At 36.7% G+C, this 19,687-nt stretch overlaps 1 protein-coding gene across 1 annotated transcript; it reads right to left on the bottom strand.

Moving 5' to 3' along the window:
• Window positions 1–16,990: 16,990 nt before the first annotated feature.
• On the bottom strand, window positions 16,991–18,280 carry LOC18589235 (putative xyloglucan endotransglucosylase/hydrolase protein 23). The gene is made up of 3 exons (XM_007014117.3): window positions 17,946–18,280; window positions 17,648–17,841; window positions 16,991–17,554 (listed from the first exon to the last, which is right to left on the bottom strand). Exons 1-3 carry the CDS (start codon window positions 18,207–18,209, stop codon window positions 17,164–17,166), a joined length of 849 nt encoding a protein of 282 aa, XP_007014179.3. The 5' UTR covers window positions 18,210–18,280; the 3' UTR covers window positions 16,991–17,163.
• Window positions 18,281–19,687: the final 1,407 nt, after the last annotated feature.

Raw genomic sequence — 19,687 nt, 5'->3', positions numbered from 1 at the left:
TTATGAAAAGTCATCATTTCATTGCTCTAAGAATGTTAACCAAAAAGCGATTCGAAATCTAGAAGATATACTAGGGTTTACTCATACAACCAATTTGGGTAAATATTTGGGAACTCTTTTATTGAATGGTCGAAATAAGTGCCAAAGTTTAAAATATCTAGAGGACAAAATACGCAGTAAGCTTAGTTCTTGGAAAGCTTCGGTTTTATCCTTTATAGGAAGACTAACATTGCTGAAATCTATCTTATCATCAATCCCCTATTTTGAGATGCAGACTATGCTCATTCCTATGACAGTTTGTAAGAGAACCGAAGTAAGTTGTCTACACTTTCTATGGGGAGGTACTAATGAAGCAAGGAAAATTCACATCATGAAATGGAATGATGTATGCAAACCAAAAGCGAAAAGTGGATTGGGAGTTAGATGTTTATCAACTACGAATAAGTCGTTCCTTTTAAAACTTTGTTGGCAGATCATTTCTAGACCAACGACATTATGGGTTTGTCTAGTGAAAGCAAAGTATAGTCATGGGAGACATATTTGCCTTGATAAAATATTAAGTTCAGGCCCCTCTCATCTTTGCTCTTCAATATCCTAATTGTGGGAAACTTTTCGTCATTTGGTTTGTTGAGATATAGGAGATGGAACCTCAGTTCGTTTTTGGACGGACAATTGGGAAGGAACTATCTTTTGGTGGAAGCCGTATTTGTAAAAGGTTTTGAATTTGTTGATCATAGCCTAGTATGCTCATTTGTCATGCCTGATGGTGAATGGAACTATCAGAGTTTATCTTTCATTCTTCTTTCTGAATAATTGTCTTTACTCTCAAAGTATTTGGCATCTCAAGCTGGTTCCTTACTTGATCTCCCTTATTGCAGGTTATCTTCTTCAAGAAAATTTTCTACTGCCTCGACATATGATTATTTGAAATCAAATCATTCTTCGGTTCTATCCTCTAGATCGGGCAAGTGCAAGTTAATCTAGAGCCTTGATACACATGAAAGAGTTAGAACATTTATACATCAATGTCTGTATGGTCAGCTACTTACTAACCAGTAGAAGATTAGAAGACATCTCACCCATGATACATTGTGCCCACAATGTGACCTGGAAATAGAGTCACTTATCCAAGTTATCTGTGACTTTCCCAAAGCTCATACCACTTGGTTAAAGTTACTACCTGTAGGTAAAATTCCCTCATTTTTTAATCTAGACTTAAAGGAATGGATGATGTCTCAAATAGCCAATCCCTAGAAGGAAATTAATGGAGTATGTAGGGCTACGATATTTACAATAACTTGTTAGCTGCTTTGACATTAGAGAAATGCCTTTGTGTTTGATCATTCTGAAATTGCTATTGGAAGCAGACTTTCTCTTATTTATAGTACAGCTTCCACTATTCGTTTATCTTGTTCAGCTGAGTTTGATTGTAATGCCCAACAATTAACGGCTCGACGAGAGGTCCTAATTTCTTGGAAAGCACCTAAAGCAAATTAGATTTCGTTAGATGTTGATGGGGCTTTCAAACCATCTTCGAGGCAAGCTGTTGCTGAATGTGTCTTGCAAAACTCAACTAAATAGTGGAAAGGTGGTTATTCCTGGAGATTGCGATTTAGTTTTGCCTATAGAGCGAAATTGTAAGAGGTTTTTCATGGACTTCAGTATGCTTAGACTCAACTAGACAGTGGCTTCATGAAAATTGAACTTTAGACAAATAGCTTGTTAGTGGTTCAAGCTCTATCTGTTACAATGCTCCATCCCTGCATTAACTTAGATATTATTAAAACAATTCAGGGCTTGCTCCATAGACAATGGGAAGTCAGTATCGTCCATGTATACAGGGAGCGTAAAAAAGTTGTAGATTTTGGCCACTGAAGGTCTTTCCATTCTTGAATTTTTTGTATCCTATTTTAAGCCTCTTAAGAAAGTTAAGACTTTATTACTGAATGCTGTAGTTGGGACTGCTTTCCCACGTATGGTTCGATAATAAAATCATTTCATTTTCCCAAAACAAAATGACCAATTAGGTATGTTTGATGTAGAGAGTAAGCTTTTGAATACTCCATATATCTTAGTTCACTATAGGATGAGTTCTTTAAGTAACAACCTTATTCCTTGTTGTTGTCTTTTGAAGAATTAAAACACTTTCTTGCTAATTTATTACTTTTTTTGTGAAATTAAGTATTTCCATTCATGAAATAGGGGTAAATAACCCCATTTAGGGCAAGTGATAAATTTTTTTCCTATAAGTTTCAATGTGAAACCTATTTACCTAAAATCCTATTTTTAGAGTATACAAAAGAAGACTAGAAACTCTGTTATGCAAAAACCCAAACACTGACCTATTGAACAAAAACAAAAAAAAAACTAATATATTTTTGAAATTTTTGAGTTTTTCAATAAAATATAAATTATCTTATATGGACTTTTATATGTGAGTTAATATGTTATCAATTGTAAGATAAATAAATTGGCCTAAATTTGACGAAATCAAATTAGTTAATGAAAGGTGTTTGTCTTTGTTAATATGACATTTACCCTTTTGAAGCTTACAAGTTCACATTTTGTATGGATTAATTCACCTAACCATTCCACTTGTCACCTACCCTTCTTGCACTTATAAATAAAGTAAAATTTAACCGATTACATATTCCTTCATAATTTAGTTAGATAATGGATGGAGAAAAAGAATGTCACACTTACTTAGTCAAAACCCCCTTAGTAGCGTAACACATGTGCAATCCATATGATTCTAGGCATACCAATGCATGCATGAGTGTGTCTTGTATTTGAAAGGAATTCTTTGGAGGGAAACTTCTAAAGGGAAACCTTGGAGGGAACTTTCCCTCCCATTTTTGTCTTGTAATACATGAGGGGGCTTTCTATATATATCCCCCTTCATTTGTATACTTGCACATAAGAAATTCTAGTGAATGAAATCTAAAGCTTTGCTCCCTAACTTCAATCTTCTGTTTGAGTGCTTGTGAGTCATAAGTCTTGTGCTTGTGTGCGAGTGTGGCTAGTATGTATTTTTGGCTGACTTAGGCTCGATGATAAGGTTAAGGGTGAGTCCAAGGCCGCATGAGGAGTGTTCTAGAAAACCACCACATGACAATTGGTATAAGAGCTTTAGTTGCAATTAGTTACGAGCCAATGGGTTCAATTTGTGATCAGGTGCAAGACAGGTCAGTTTGCAAGCTTCGAGTAGAAAGATGAGTTGTGAGATGATTAGTGCTTCAGATTAGTTCGAACTAGTTGCTGAGGGAAGAAAGACTCATGCAACTAAAAGAAACCGAACCAACTCATGGAACCCTATGTCTACTCTCGATGCTGTGATGTCCAAATGCGAATTGGCGATCAGGGAGATGCGAGACAAACTTGATGTGCATGAGGAACACATGGACGAGCTTAATTCTAGGGATGAAAGGCTTAAGGGTGAGGGAGACTCTCAAGATGGTGACAGAGAAAAACTCTCACCTTGAAAATGTGATGGAAATCCTTAGGCATGAATTGGATGAGATGCACACAACAAAGGCTAGAGTTTGTGGCATGACTACCGCACAACTTGAGATGAGACATGAGGTACCTAAGCCAAAGGAGTTCCACGACAAGAAGGATGCTAAAGAGATTGTCAACTTCTTTTGAGAGCTAGAGCAATACTTCAAGGCCACGAGAATCATTATAGATGACCAACAGATCACTATGACATCCATGTCTCTTGGTGATACGGCACTACTTTAATGGAGGAGGTGATGTTATAAGAGGCTCAGGGGAGAGCCAATTCGCACATGGGTTGATTTTCAGTGTGACTTACACCAGTAGTTATACCTAGAGTATGTTGAGGATAAGGCATAAGGTAAGTTATGTAGGTTAGAACAACATGAGGATATACGGAGTATGTCAAAGAATTCAATGACTTGGCATTGCTAATAGGGGACTTCAGGGAGAATGAAGCCCTCTTCACCTTCATCGATGATTTGAAGCCATAGGCTAAGCAAAAGTTATAGAATAAGGGTGTGCAAGACCTCACTTGAGCCATGGCAGTAACGAAGAGTTTGGTGGACTACTTTCGATCGGACAAGGATAATTCTATGTCTTCCAAGCCTAACAAAAAAGGTAAAGGTTGTGTAGATAAGGGTAAATAGCCCAAAGATAAAGACAAAACCAGTGTATATGGCAAGCTTCGGTCCAAGTGGAAAGGCAATGGAACCCATAACAAGGATAGCATGCTCAAGAGTTGTTTCTTATGTGATGGCCTGTACTTTGTCAAAGATTGCCTCAAGAAGACCAAGTTGGTGGCAATTACTTTAGATAAGGTGCCATCAAAGGATAACACTGCTAAGTTGGGTTCTATGTTGTTGGGGGCAATTAAGAAAGTTAGCGACCGAGCCAAAGGACTTATGTTTACAAATATGGTGGTAGTTGGCTAGCAAATTGAGGCCTTGGTGGACATAGGTGTTGGCTATATTAGTTTTTTATGATAATAAAACATTCCCAATCATTTGTGTCTAATATTTCTACTTGAATGTGCAAGAGAAAATTGTATGCAAATAAACAATCAATCATTAAAGTGTACATATCAAAAAGCATAGAAATAAGGAAGTCACAATTGATTAACAAGACAGAAGCCCTTTAGTCGACTAATGAAGAGTTAGTCAGTTAAGATTTAAATCAAAGGTTGACGGGCTGAAGAATGTTGAGAAATAGAATCAACTTAATCGACCAAGGAATGAGTTAGTCGACTAAGTGCACACTGCCAGAACTGCCAAAAACTGGGAACAAAAGACAAAGACAACTTAGTCAACTAAAATATCGGTTAGTCTATTAAGAGCATTCTGCCTGCAAGTTTGAATTCTGCACTAAAAGATAGATTAACGGCTAGAATCAACTCCCAACTGTTTCAAATGGCTAGAAAATTATCAAACTGCCAATAGAGTTATTTCTCTAAGTATAAAAGAGGCTCTAACAGCTAGAAGTGCATTGAAGGCTTCCAAGAACACAAAAAGAGCTAAAAAATAAGGAAATACTTGTTGCTCATTTACTGCACTCAACTCCCATATTTTGTAATAGTGATCTGCACTTCATTTGTATCACTTAGATCAACCTTATGATCATAGGCACACTTTTTTTACTTTTTTTTTTGTATTCTTAGAGTGAGAAAGTCACTCTAAGTGATTAATTCAAACTAGGATTACTTGGATGACCATAGGTTCCAACTTAGCCTTGAAAAGTTAGGTGTGGGTTTTAGTTAAACCCGTGAAAAACTATTGTAAAAGGTTTTGGCTGAGCTTGGTAAAAGCCATTGTAAAGCTTGTGAATTTCATCGATTTTTAGTGGATTGTTTTGAAAATCCTTGGTTGGATAATCAAGGTAGTGGATGTAGGTCTAGGACCGAATCACTCTAAATTTATACGTATTGTCTACTCTGTTTTTATTTTCATTGCTTTTTAAATTAGTTCCTCATCTTCTCAAGAGCCGAATTGTGTTATTCACCCCCCTTTAGCACATATAATTTGTGACCAACAAGTGATATTAGAGTTAGTTCCCTGTTCTTAAAGTCTAACACCCCTTGGGAGGATCCAAATGGCTCTCCAAAAATCCATAGTCGTTGAGAGACAATCAACAAACAGACCACCTCTGTTTGATGGCTCTAACTATCCTTATTGGAGCACTAGGATGTCAATTTACATTATAGCAATTGATTATGAAATGTGGGACGTCATAACTGATGGACCCTTTATTCCCTTAACCTTAAATGTAGTAACAAATGAGATGATGCCTAAACCAAGGTTTGAATGGACCGAGGCTGAAACTAAGAAAGTTCAAATAAATTTTAAGGCCATCAATACTTTGCATTGTGCCTTGACTCCCACCGAATTCAACAAAGTATCAAGCTATACAACAGCTAGACAAGTGTGGGATAAACTTAGAATTATCCATGAAGGGACTTATCAAGTCAATGAGCCCAAGATAGCCCTTTTGACTCATAATTATGAAATATTTAAGATGGAGCTTGGTGAAGATGTCACCAGCATGTTAGATAGATTTACAAATATCACAAACAAACTTAGTCATCTAGGCAAACCAATACCCAAGCATGAGATTGTTAAAAGACTTCTTAAAAGTCTACCAAAAAATTGAAAGCCTAAAGTAACTGTAATTTGAGAAGCCAAGGACCTAAATGTTATTACTCTAGATGAGATTTGCGGTTCTCTTCTTACTCATGAGTTGAAACTCAAGGAAGAAGAAGAAGAAGAAGAAGAAGAAGAAGATTGGAGGGAAGCAAAAGAAACGAAAAAGAGCATTGCACTAAAAGCCAACATTCTTGAAGAAGAGCTGGAAAAGCTATCCTATGATGATGATGAAGAGTTGGCACTGGTTGCAAGAAAATTTAGGAAGCTTATGGGTAGAAGAAACCGGAGACTAGCTAGAAGAGGTTTTAGAAAAGATCAAGGTCCATCATGAAAAACAAGAAACAAAAATGAATCTAACAAAAAGGAGAAGCTGACTTGCTTCGAATGTAAGAAACCTGGACACTTTAAGTCTGAATGTCCATTGCTGAAAAATGAAACTCCAAAGAAAAACAAGAAATCTAAGAAGGCAATGGTGGTAGCAGCATGGTCAGACAGTGACACATCAAGCACTGAAATTGAGGATGAAAAAGTTGAAGAAAGCGCAAACTTGTGTTTGATGGCACAGGATGATGAAATAGAGGTATCCTCTTCCCTTTGTGATATTTCTACTGATGATTTACAAGATGAGTATGAGTGCCTTTATGATGAATTTGAAAAACTCTTTTCAAAATACAAAGCTTTAGAAAAAAGACTGCATCTCTTGCAAATGACTTGGAAATGATGAGAGAAGAGTTCAGTTCTGTTTTTGAGCAAAGGAATTTTCTACAAGTTGAGTTAGAACACTCAAAAACAAATTTTGAAGTATTAAAATTAGAGCTGGACAATAAATCTGAAGCTTTGCAAAAAAACACTTGATGAAAATACAGTTCTTAAAAGTTTGAAAAATGAAACTTCAAAAGGAAATGTCTACTACAAGAAAAATTATGCTAATGCATTATCTAGATGCTATATTTGTGATAAAATTGGGCATTTATCATATGATTGTTTTAAGAAAAGGAGCACGTAAAAAGTAAGAAAAATATGGGTTCCAAAAGGATCCTATATTGCAACTAACAATCAAGGACCCACAGATAAAGTCCAAACCACAAAGCATGGGCAAGAAAACAACTGCAACTAAAACAAAGATCATCAAAAGGAGGAAATCATCCTGATTGGCTGAGAAGGCCAAGCCAGTACCAATCTTCTCTCCTCAACATCCTTTTGAGGTTTCATCCCCTAAACAATCCTCTGAAAAATCACCACTTCAACCCTCTCCTCCACCAAAATCCTCTCCTCAACCTTTCAATGTCAAATACTACATTGATGATGAATCTTCTCCCTCATCCTCTTCAGAAGATTATTAGGAGTTGATGATGACAAAAAGGGGGAGAAGTATGACAGAACCTTAGGGGGAGAAGGAATCAAAAAATTAATTAATTAAAAAAAATGTTAGGGTGGAGGTACTAGGAATTTAGGAAAGAAAAGAAGTAGAAATGAACCAGGGGCAGTTTAGGAACATCAGTTGTTACTTTTGTTTTCCTATTGTTTTTGCCTAGTTGACAGTTGAACACTTTATTTTAACTTTGTTGGTTATGTTTTTGTGTGAAAATGGATGCTAACATGTGAATGTTATTTGGTTGCTGAGAATTGAATATCTGATGGTATATTAATGTCTATGGTATTTTAACTGACTACTGTTAAATTCGGTGCTATACTGATATTGAAAATTTATGCTGATGATTGATTTTTGTCATGATTTCATGAATGGAAAATGTTTTTGGATATATATGGATGCAAACTATACTACATCTGATGAATAATTAATGGCAAAGACAATCTGGAAACAATATATTGTTGACAGACACTTCTAAAATTTTTATGATAATCTATCAACATTCACCTGCTGGAAATCACTTCATACCTCTGCATATATATATATATATATGCTCTAAATATATAATGTCATTTTTTATATGACATGAATAAAGTTTGTTGGAGTAAATAAGCAAAATATGCACACACTAAGGGGGAGCACAATTTAGGAGGAGCAATCCCCAACTTTTGCAAAATTAAAAAAAAAAAGAATAAAAGGACACTGTACTATTAATCAATGATTGTTTTGTCATCGTAAAAAAGGGATAGATTGTTGGCTCCATTAGTTTTTTATGATAATAAAACATTCCCATTCATTTGTGTCTAATATTTCTACTTGAGTGTGTAAGATAAAATTGTATGCAAATAAACAATCAATCATTAAAGTGTACATATCAAAGAGCATAGAAATAAGGAAGTCACAATTGATTAACAAGACAGAAGCCCTTTAGTTAACTAATGAAGAGTTAGTAAGCTAAGATTTAAATCAAAGGTTGGCGGGCTGAAGAATTTCAGAAATAGAATCAACTTAGTCGACTAAAGAATAAGTTAGTCGACTAAGTGCACACTGCCATAACTGCCAAAAACTGAGAACAGAAAATAGAGACGACTTAGTCAACTAAGATATCAGTTAGTCGACTAAGAGCATTCTGCTTGCAAGTTTGAATTCAGCATTAAAAGACAGATTAACGACTAGAATCAACTCCCAACTATTTCCAACAGCTAGAAAACTGGCAAACTGCCATCAGAGTTATTTCTCCAAGTATAAAAAAGGGCTCCAACGAATAGAAGTGCATTGAAGGCTTCCAAGAACATAAAAAGAGCTGAAAAATCAAGAAATACTTACTGCTCATTTACTACATTCTACTCCCATCTTTTGTAATAGTGATCTGCACTTCATTTGTATCACTTAGATCAATCTTGTGATCATAGGTACACTCTTTTTACTTTTCTCTTTGTATTCTTAGAGTGAGAGAGTCACTCTAAGTGATTAATCAAGCTAGGATTGCTTGGATGACCATAGGTTCTAACTTAGTCTTGAAAGTTAGGTGTGGGTTTTAGTTGAGCCTGTGAAAAACTATTATAAAAGGTTTTGGCTGAGCTTGGTAAAAGCCATTGTAAAGCTTGGTGAAAGCTTGTGAATTTCACCGATTCTTAGTGGATTGTTTTGAAAATCCTTGGTTGGATAATCAAGATAGTGGATGTAGGTCTTAGACCAAACCACTCTAAATTTATGTGCATTGTCTACTCTGTTTTTATTTTCATTGCTTTTTAAATTAGTTCTTCATCTTGCCAAGAGCCGAATTGTGCTATTCACCCCTCTCTAGCACATATAATTTGGGACCAACAATGGATGCCTTATATTTGTTTTGTGTTTAAGCAAGCTACAAAGAAGTTGGGTATCAAGGCTGATGTGTAAGGAGCCTGGATCAAGACAGTCAACTCCAAGAATGTGTGCATCAAGGGTGTTGATGTGCAGTTAAGCAAGTGGCATGGGGCAAAAAACATTAAGATCATTCCAATGAATGACTATGATGTTGTAATGGGTATTGGCTTTCTAGACTGCATCTAGGCTGTGTTAATCCTGCATGTTGACTACATTCATCTTAGAGCCAAAAAAGCCTTTTGTGGTACTAGTCAAATGTAGGAGTGCACATGGGGCCAACATGCTTTCAACCATGCAACTAGCCAAGGGTGTGCACAACGGTGAGGAAACCTTCACTACTTTGTTGACATTGGAAAAAACCTCAAGTTCCCAAGTTGAAGCTTCAACGAAAGTACTTTAGTTGCTAGAGGAATACAACTAGGTGATGTTTATCAAGCTGCCAAGTCACTTGCCACCCACCTAAGAAGTGGATCACCGTATTGAGCTAGTGTTAGGGGCCCAACTACTTGTAAGGGCACCCTATCGAATGGTGCCCTTTTAGTTGAAAGAGTTGAGGAAACAACTTAAGGAGCTTATTAATGCTACTTTTATGAGGCCATCTAAGTCTCTATTTAGTGCTTTGGTTTTTTTTTTTTTCAAAAGAAGCATGATGGTTCTTTTAGGCTATGCATTGATTATGAGGCTTTAAACAAGCTAACCATAAAAAACAAGTATCTGATTCTGCTCATAACAGACTTATTTGATCAGTTGAGGGATGCTAGATGGTTTTCAAAGCTAGACTTAAGGTTTGTGTACTACCAAGTTAAGGTAATAAAAGGGGACATTTCCAAGACAGCTTGTGTAACTAGATATGGCTCGTATGAATTCTTGGTGATGCCATTCAAATTAACCAATGCCCTAGCAACCTTCTGCACATTCATGAATAAGGTACTATAACTGTTCCTTAACAAGTTTGCTATAGTGTGCCTTGATGATATTGTTGTTTATAGTCACTCACTTCATAAGCATGTTGAGCATTCAAGGCTAGTGTTTGATGCCCTTAGAAAACATGAGTTATATGTGCAAAAAAGAGAAATGTTGCGTTGGGTTGTATGAGGTACCGTTCCTACAGCACATTGTGAAAGATGGTAAGATTCAAATGGACCGTGTTAAGGCGAGTGTTATCCAAGATTGAGGGCTACCCACCAAGGTAAAGGAGATAAGATTTTTCCTAAGGTTGGCTAACTATTACAGATGGTTCATTAAGGGGTACTTAGCCATTTTCGCACCACTCATAGACATGTTGAAGAAAGGAAGGGTGTGGACATAAAACTCAATGTGCCAACAAGCGTTTGATCGATTAAACTAAGCAATGTGTGAGCAACCTGTGCTGGCACTGCCAGATCACATGTAGTCTTATGAGGTGCATACAATTTCGAGTAACTTTGCTATAAGTAGTGTATTAATGCAAACCAACCATCCGATTACTTATGAGAGTTGGAAGCTCAATGAGACGGAACAAAGGTATGCTATTCAGGAAAAAGTGATGTCAACCTTGGTCTATTGCCTACGAGCTTGGCGGTATTACTTACTGGGAGCTCAGTTTATGGTACGGACGATTAATATGGCCATGTCCTACTTTTAAAGCCAAAAGAAACTTAGCTTGAAGCGAGCTAGGTGGCTAGATTTCTTGGTGGAGTTTGACTATGTGTTGAAGTACAAGCCAAGCAAAGCTAATCTAGTAACAAATGCATTGAGTCGTAAGACGACATTGGCCGTAATCAGTAAAGTGTGCACGGAGCTATTACAACATATATGTGAAGGTATGGTACACGACCCTACGACATAGTCAACGCTATATCATGCCAAGGTGAGTAAGACTAGACGATACTGGGTGAATGACGACCTAGTATATGTCAAGGGCAACAAATTTTATGTATGACAACATGAGGGATTGCGAAAGTTACTAATGAAAAATTACCTTGACAACCGCTAAGTAAGGCACCTTAAGGTGAACTGGATCTTAGCACTACTAAGTGCCAAGTACTTCTGACCTAGGATGGCTGAAGATGTTGAGGGGTACATCCAAACCTACTAGTGTATCAGCAAGACAAGGTTAAACAGTAGAGACCTAGGGGACTATTCAACTCGTTGCTAGTGCTGGATAAGCCATAGGATAGCGTTAGCATGGATTTCATAATGGGTTTGCCTAAAGCTGACAGGTTTGGTAGTATCATGGCAATTATGGACAAGTTTTGTAATTATGCCATGTTCATAGTTGCTATTGTTGAATGTCCAGCTGAAGAAGCCGTTCGACTATTTTTGAAACATATAGTGAAGTATTAAGGTGTGCCTCAAACCATCATCAGTAATAGGGATGGTTTGTTCACAAATAAGTTTTTGATAGAGTTGGTTAAATTGTTGGGGACAGAGTTGTGTTTCTCCACCAACAACCACCTGCAATTCAATAGGCAGATTGTCAAACCCTGTTCTATAAAATAATTATGACGTCATTTACATGCTCAATCAAATGGTTACATATTTAGGAAGTTTGAGAAATCGTTAAAAGACGATATTGCCCCTAATGGTACCATTAAGTAGATTAAGCCTCGAACTAGTTCAAATAGGAATTTTAAGGTGAAATTAAGAGTTTCACAGTTCATGGATGACTCAAAATGGCAATTCGGAGTTCGATGATCAATTTGAAGTCAAACCGAAATTTTTACTATTCAAGGGTAAAATGATCATTTGCCACTTGGGGACAAAATGAGAATTTTTAAAAAAGATTTTTTTGGTCCATTTGACTTATTGGAGTATGATTTAAGTATTGGAGTATGATTTGAAGTTTAGAAGTAAAAAAAAATTTTAATTCCGGTATAATTTGGAGTATAAGGGTGAAATGGTAATTTTGCCATCCTGGGGCAAATCGATAAATTTTCACCTCGACACTTGTCAAGACCAAGGGATTTTATTCATCATGGAAATGGATAAACATGAGAAATGTGTGGTGAAGAATTAAAGAATTAAAAGTCAAATATTTAAAATTTGAGCCAATAAGGAAATGCCATGTGTCATGTTTTTATTATTTTATTATTTCTTTATGAAAAGGCAAAAAAAATCAGGCCATTTCTCCCATAGTGATCAGCCAAACCAGAAGAGAAGAGAAACCAAGGAAGAACAAACCCTAGGTGGGAAAAATCAAAGAGAAAGTGTTGGAATTCAAGGATTTGATCAAGCAAAGGTAAAATTTCTTTGATTTTGCTAGTGATTTACCTTACCCATGCATTTTCCCTTAATTTTCATGGTTAAATTACATGTTTTCATGATGAATTCATGGCTGGTCAAAATGGGTATGGACAGAGAATGATCTTGGATTGGTTTGATTTTTAGGTACGTTAGTGTTTTTAGGTGATTAATGATGTGTAGCATGAAAACAAGTGAAGAAAACCACCAAAGGTTTGGTGCCCATCAATAGCCGAATTCTCTAAGTGAATAAAGAGGAAGAATGAGATGTTATTCTAGGTGATTTGATTAAGAAATAATAGTTTTTGGTGTAGGAATTAATGAATTATGGAGAGAAAATTAAGTAGAAAAAATCACGGAGTTAGTGTACCATTGTTGGCCGAAAGTTCCAAGAAGAAAAGTGAAGATAAATTTTGCCTAATTGTGTGTTAATTAGTTGTGCTTGGTGAATTGGGGGATTGGAAAAGAAATGGAGCAAGTTGGAGTGAAATTGGATGCATTGGCCAATTTATTGGATGAAAAATCGACTTAGGTCAATACCGAGTCTAGATGGCTACCTGTGCATTTCTCATTTCATATCATGCATATATATCGAGCCTGAAATAGCTTATGACTGTTAGACACAATTTAATTGAAATATGTGCCATGGATTATGGCTAGGTGGTGAGCCATTAGATACGGGTAAACGACTGTACCCGTGGACTGAAAATAGGAGTATATCGACTCCTAGAACTGTGAGTAAACTTACTATCGTCTTAATTATCTAAAGTAGATTTATTTAATTGTGTGATTTTATGAAAAAATGGTTTAATTGGAAAATTATTGTGTTTTATGGGAAAATGAGATTTTATAAAATAATTATATAAAATTTTTGCAAATTTAATAATGATTTCAAAAATAGAGTAATTGGAGACCTATACTATGATTGTGTTGTTTATCCATGATTTTACATTAAATGGCTTATGATAAATGTGGGTATGACTGGTTATTTTTATGATTTAAAGAATATGTGAATTGCTTGAATTTGCCTTGAATGTGTTAAGTGAGCCATGTCATACTATTGTGATTTTATTGGTTGGTGGGTTATAAAGTGGGCACTGCAGTGACGGGGGTTCCGTGGGCTAGCCTAATTAGAGGGGCACGGTTCCCAATTATTGAGCTTACCTCGATTGGAGAGGCGCGTAGGATAACTCCCGAGGTAGGATTTGAGTGCACCTCACGTTCGAGCCACCACGTGAGAGTGAGACTCAGCCAACGCCAAGGAACGGCTGTGTTGTCAGAGGTTAAATGTGTTTGTGTGTGTGACAATAAATAGCCTTGGCGGTCTCGGTAAGATGCCTCCGCGGGGTATCCCCGAGAATGGATTTTTGGCAAGGGCCAAGTTTTTGAAAAGTGCATAAGCCATGTTGAGTAATTGAATAAAATCCAATTATTTATATGGGTTGGGATCAATTATTTTAATTGTCTCCTATTACTCGACTTTAGATTATTTTGATGATGTCTGTCTACTCACTGGGATTATGTAATCATAATCTCACCTCTCTTCCTATCCATTTTTCAAGCTCAGAACAATTTGTTGATAGTTGACTAAGACGAAAATTAATCTCAGAGTTGCATCCTAGAAAGTAAGGGTTCATAGCCCTACATCTTCTTAGTCAGTTGGGGACCCACGTGTCACTGTAAAAGTAATTTTATTCTTCAGTTATTTAATTAAAAATATGTATGAATATATTTAGCTTTTACACCATGTTTTTGGCGAGTTTTGGTATTTTCGAAGAAAAATGACGAAAATGCCCCTGTGAGCCAGAAAGTAATATTTTATTGTTTTGATTTGGAAATGACTAATGATTTTTTTTTTTGAAATGTGAGATTTAATAACTATCGCTCACTGGGGAGATGCAGAAGCTGATGCTAAGCCTTGCGGGATTTCGATCGACATTCGGGGTAATGAGTGCCTATCGGGACGTCGCGGCGGTTGTCACCGGCTCGATGGGAGTTCCGGGTCGTGACACAGATTGAGGGGATGAATGTGCTACTAGAGCTTTATTTTAGGCATTTTGTGCGGGGCACAAATAGACTAGTCAAGGTGGCTTGACATGGCCCAGTTGTTTCATAACTTGTAGCATAGTAAGTCTACTGGCCGAAGTTCGTTTGAGATAGTGATTGGGTAACAGCCTCACATGCCCAGCACCGTTGCAATGGGTTATACCGATCCAGCTCCAACTACCTACAAGATTGCCATAACTTGGGAAAAACAGCATGAGTTGGCCCGAGCTCATTTCCACAAAACTACCAAGAAGACAAAGAAGTAGGTAGATCAAACTAAACAAGAAGCTCATTTCAGTGTACGGACATGGTGATGGTGAAACTCCATTTGGTCTTGAAGAACAAGGGCCCACACAAAGGCCTAGTTCGAAGGTATAATAAGCCGTATTAAGTGGTTAAGAAGATAGGCAAGGTGGCTTACAAATTTGACACGTCACCTAAGCCTAAGTTGCATTCGGTATTCCACATTAATATGCTAAAGCCTTACTATGGGGATGATGAAGACCCTAGCCAAGGGGTGAGCCATAGGGCTCCATTAGGCGTCAAGGTAGCACATGAGAAAGAAGTGAAAGAAGTGTTGGCTGATAGGGTACTCAAACGACAGCACCGCATGCCTCAGCACCAATACCTTGTGAAGTGGAAGAAACTGCTCGAGAGTGAAGCTAGTTAGGAGTTTGTAGAAGACTTATGGCAATTCCAGAATTGGATTGATACCTTGCATGTTGAGGACGCTACAAAATTAGATAGGGGAAAATGTCACACTTGCTTAGTCAAAACCCCCTTAGCAATGTGACACATGTGCAATCCATATAATCCAAGAGCTCTTTTTACTCTTTTAAGTAATGCAAATGTTTAGAGTATACAATGATAAAAGTATAATTAATTTTATCTTGATATTTATATATTTATATGTCATAATTTACTAAATTTTATACTTGAAATAACCATGATTTTCTACATGGTAAATGACATATTTGTGTTATAGTTAATTTATTAATTTTGGGTGTAACATCTTTCTTAAGAAAAAAAGAGGAAATACATGAAATGTGTAGCCTGTTAACCCTTTTCTTTTTCTGTATTTTGGTATATAGATAACATTAATGTGAGCATGCATCCTAATGTGCTCATTTTGCTACATGTCAGGTTAAAGAGTGACCACGTCTTTGCATACTTTTTATATATATTTTAATATCATATGTTGAGCCACATTTTGGCTTCCAGTGTTTGCCACGTCGATTGGGTTGACTGGGTTTTGTTCAAGGTTTTGAGCCGTTGGTTGAAGTGAATTTGGAGAGAGTTTTAAGCTTTGGGCTTAGGCTTGAAAGAAAATATGAAGGGGGTTATGCATGTATCCATTGGTTTTTGGAGGGATTTTATCAATTTTAGTCTATCTTTTCAGAATCCTTGATGAATCCATTAGTTTTAAAAGGAATCCTCTCACTCTTTCATGAATCCAGCAATTATTGCTAAAATGCTTTCAGTATCCTTTTGAAATTATACTTTCAAAGAGTGTCTCTGCTGATGTTTAAAAAATAATACTATGTTTCCAATGCAACATGAGGGTAAAATGCTAGTATGATAAAAAGTAAGGGTGGAGTTATAAGGCCTCCTGGCCCTTTGTTCTCACTTCAACCATAAGGCCTAAAACTTGTTGTTAATTAGCCAACAACTGATTCTCTTGCTAAAATATCATAGCAGTATTTTATTTTCTAAGGCTAAAGTTAAGGTCTATTACCAATAAGATAGTATAGATAAATATAATAAAAAAATTTAATTTGCTTTGGTTAAGGGGTACACCCTCTCAATGATCTAAAAGCAGCTAAAATTTTTTGTATGACCAACAACCATGCTCTGCAATTTCTCCGTCTCGACCTTCTTTCCACTTAATTATGTTGCATATTGATCAAACTGTCATGTATATAGCCTTACTCAATCTATACATTTACATAAAATGACAACTGCCTCCAGGATGGGTTTGGCCAAAATCAGTGGCCCCTTGTAAATTTGTAATGTTATATGGCCTCTGATTCGCTTTGAAGCAAATAAGCAATGGTATTGGTTAATGCTTTTTAGGCACGAAAGAAGCTACGTATTTCTTCTACCAACCAACCTCATTTTGTTTTTCCTTACTATGGGCCAGGGCAGATTGTTGACTACTAAAACAACACGTGCGCATGCACGAGGTCAAAGCTGAGGTCGCCTTCAAATATCTTTCCTCCACTTTCCACTTACCAAGTACATAATTTTTGTCCTTTCCAGATTGTCCCTTGAGCCCATTGATTGAAGTTGAAGTACTATATTCAACTCCAGGATAAGGATGAAGTATCCATTTCCATAGTAAAAAACAGAGTAGACCATATAATATTTGGAATTTAACATTAGTGAGCTTATATTACAGGTTTTATTAAATAAAAAAAAAAACATAGAATGAAACAACAACTATAGTCGGAGTGGGGAAAGGAAACATTGGTGAATTTATACTTGCATCTAAGGCTTAATTTGAACAATATCTACCTTTGTGCATTAATGAGCAGTGCATTCTTTAGGGAGGCTCTGAGAAAATCGCTTGGTGTCCTTGCAGTAGTTGTAAATCATGTATTTTTCCTGCACCCATTTCAGCCGTTGTTGACTTGCTGTATCAAGTTCTTGCGACAGCCAAGCGTATCTAGAACCTGAGGTTGAAGAACAAGAAGATTTTCCTTGAGACCAAACACAAGCATCAGCCTTGAAATTTCTGTATGAAGCAGTGAAAGGAGCTTTGCTCCAGTCTGTCTTGACAAGGCCACCTCGAGTAGCCCAGTCATCGGCGTTCCACAGACTAGAGTATATCCTCATGGGCTGCTTCTTTGGGAATGGAACGCCAATGGATTCCAAGTTCTTGAACTCTCTAATTGGAATGCCATCAACAGAGAAGCTGCAATTTTTTTTAAAAGAAAATAGTAGTCAATAAACTTTGTAATACAAAATTATTAGGAAATAATCATAATTAAGAGCTTTAAAAACTTACATAATGCGTTGAGGGTTCCAAAGAACAGAGTAGGTATGGAAATCTTTAGTGGGGTCGAACCAAAGGTAAAACTGTTGCTCTCTGTCACCTTTGCCCTGGCTAAATACATTTGTGTGAACTATGTAAGGCTCACCGCTAAGGTTCCCCAAGAATTCAAAGTCGATTTCATCCCATGTCGACTCTTGTGAACGTAGCTGCCCCATACAATAAAACATAAATTCCATCAGCACAGAATACAGAGTTATTCTAAATGCTATAAATGAAGTTAAGCATAAGTTTGATCATAAAATTAACTGACATAGTATGCAGTAACAGTCCCAGCGGAGTTGCCTGGAACAAGCTTCAACTGCATATCAATCTTCCCAAAAAGATACTCATTCTTGGATTGGAAACCTGAGCCAGAGAATTTGTCCAGGGTGAGAGTGAGAAGCTGGCCGTTGTTCAGTATCTTACCTCGAGCATCTCCCCAAGTAAGATCAAAGTCCTGGTAAAAGTTGGCAGCAGAAGCAACTAATACAAAGCTAACCAACATAGCCACTAGCAAACCAAATGAACTCCTCATATTTCTAGGATTTTTTTTTTAATTTGATTTTGAACTTTTATCCGAGTAATTTGAATGTTGAAGTGGCAAGTGTTAGATGGTTATATAGAGGGGAAAGAGTGGTGAAAAGGACAAAAGAAAGGTAAGAGACTGTTTGGAAATTTCCCACTAGCTCTTCCGTTCAGGACTTGGTGTACAGAGTGCACTGTGTAAAGCAAAGTTGTAAACAGCTGGACAAGGGCATAAAATTGGAAGACAGAAATCGTCCAAATCTGATGGCTGCTCCATTCCACGCAAGTCATTTACATGGTCTGATGCTAATGGGTTCGGTGGCGCCTGTGAGCGTGTGATGAATGTCAAAGCAGAGAGATAAACGCACCCGAAAGCATACGCGGTTGGGGAGCAGAACAAGCCACGGAACTCAAAAAGGCGCACATCCACCATCCGAGGCTTATTTTGCCGAATATGGAGGGGTGTTCCCACGACCACAAGTTCGACTGGGCCAATGGGGTTAGTCGGTCATTGTCATTTTAGTTGACAGGGTCAGGTCAGAAACTTTTGGGGCCCAACGTCTACACCAAAGCCCAACCACTGATATCATCGCGTCAAACAAATTAAACAAATATTAATGAAAATAACTATCTTGTTTTCTTGTAAAATTATTAGATGTCATCAACTGGATTGCAATTTCAGAATTCTTTGGCCTACACTTCATCATGTTCAACATGTATGTGCATTCCATCACAAACATTAAGATAGTAATTTATTAAAAGTGAATTGGTCAAATGAGACAAAAACTTTGCATTGTATACTGTCTCTTAAGTGGATTTGATGATATAGCGAAAATGGTGTAAAGTTTGATTATTTCCCTTCTTTCCAAAGAAAGCATAACATGGTTCCTCAGTTCAAAAATAGGAGGATACCATTGTTTGATTATTAGAAGGATTTAGGTATCGAGTTTGTCTTATGGTGCACGGACGAGCTAGCTTCAACACTTTTTGAGATTTTACCCGTGAGTGTGTGAGTAATACTACAAACACTATATCCGCCATTGGTTGGCCTCATGCAAATCAAAAGCTTCCACGTTAAACATGTGACTGCTGTTAAATGACGTGGACATAATCACACTTATGAAAGCTCTACATAGACTCGATCCAATTAATGCTGCATGGAACTTACACTATTTTTGAAGTTGATTTGTACTTTTTAACGGTGTATGAAAACTTTGATGATCATTTAAGTAATTTGTTCACATTTTTTTAAAAAAAAATTAGCATAAAATATTTTTCTTAATCTCTATAATAAGTCAAATGTAGATATTCAATTGAAAGAAAAAAATGATGATAAATGTATGAAATTTGTCATCACTTTTTAACTTATTTTGTACGTTGATAATGTTTAAATTAATTTATTTAAACAAAGATTCAAATTATGTGATTTTCTTTTGAAAAATGAAAATGGCTTATGGGCATTAAACTATTAGTTACGTGCGTACAGTT

The sequence above is a fragment of the Theobroma cacao genome, chromosome 9 (genome assembly GCF_053813885.1).
Source record: "Theobroma cacao isolate CCN51 chromosome 9, ASM5381388v1, whole genome shotgun sequence".
Lineage (NCBI taxonomy): Eukaryota > Viridiplantae > Streptophyta > Magnoliopsida > Malvales > Malvaceae > Theobroma > Theobroma cacao.
This window is presented reverse-complemented; position numbering and strand designations above follow the sequence as displayed.

Coding starts and splice junctions, on each gene's coding strand:
- LOC18589235 (XM_007014117.3), bottom strand. CDS start 18,209: ATGAGGAGTTCATTTGGTTTGCTAGTGGCTATGTTGGTTAGCTTTGTA. Junction 17,842..17,945: donor GGACTGTTACTGCATACTAT/GTCAGTTAATTT, acceptor TGTATGGGGCAG/CTACGTTCACAAGAGTCGAC. Junction 17,555..17,647: donor TGGAACCCTCAACGCATTAT/GTAAGTTTTTAA, acceptor AAAAAATTGCAG/CTTCTCTGTTGATGGCATTC.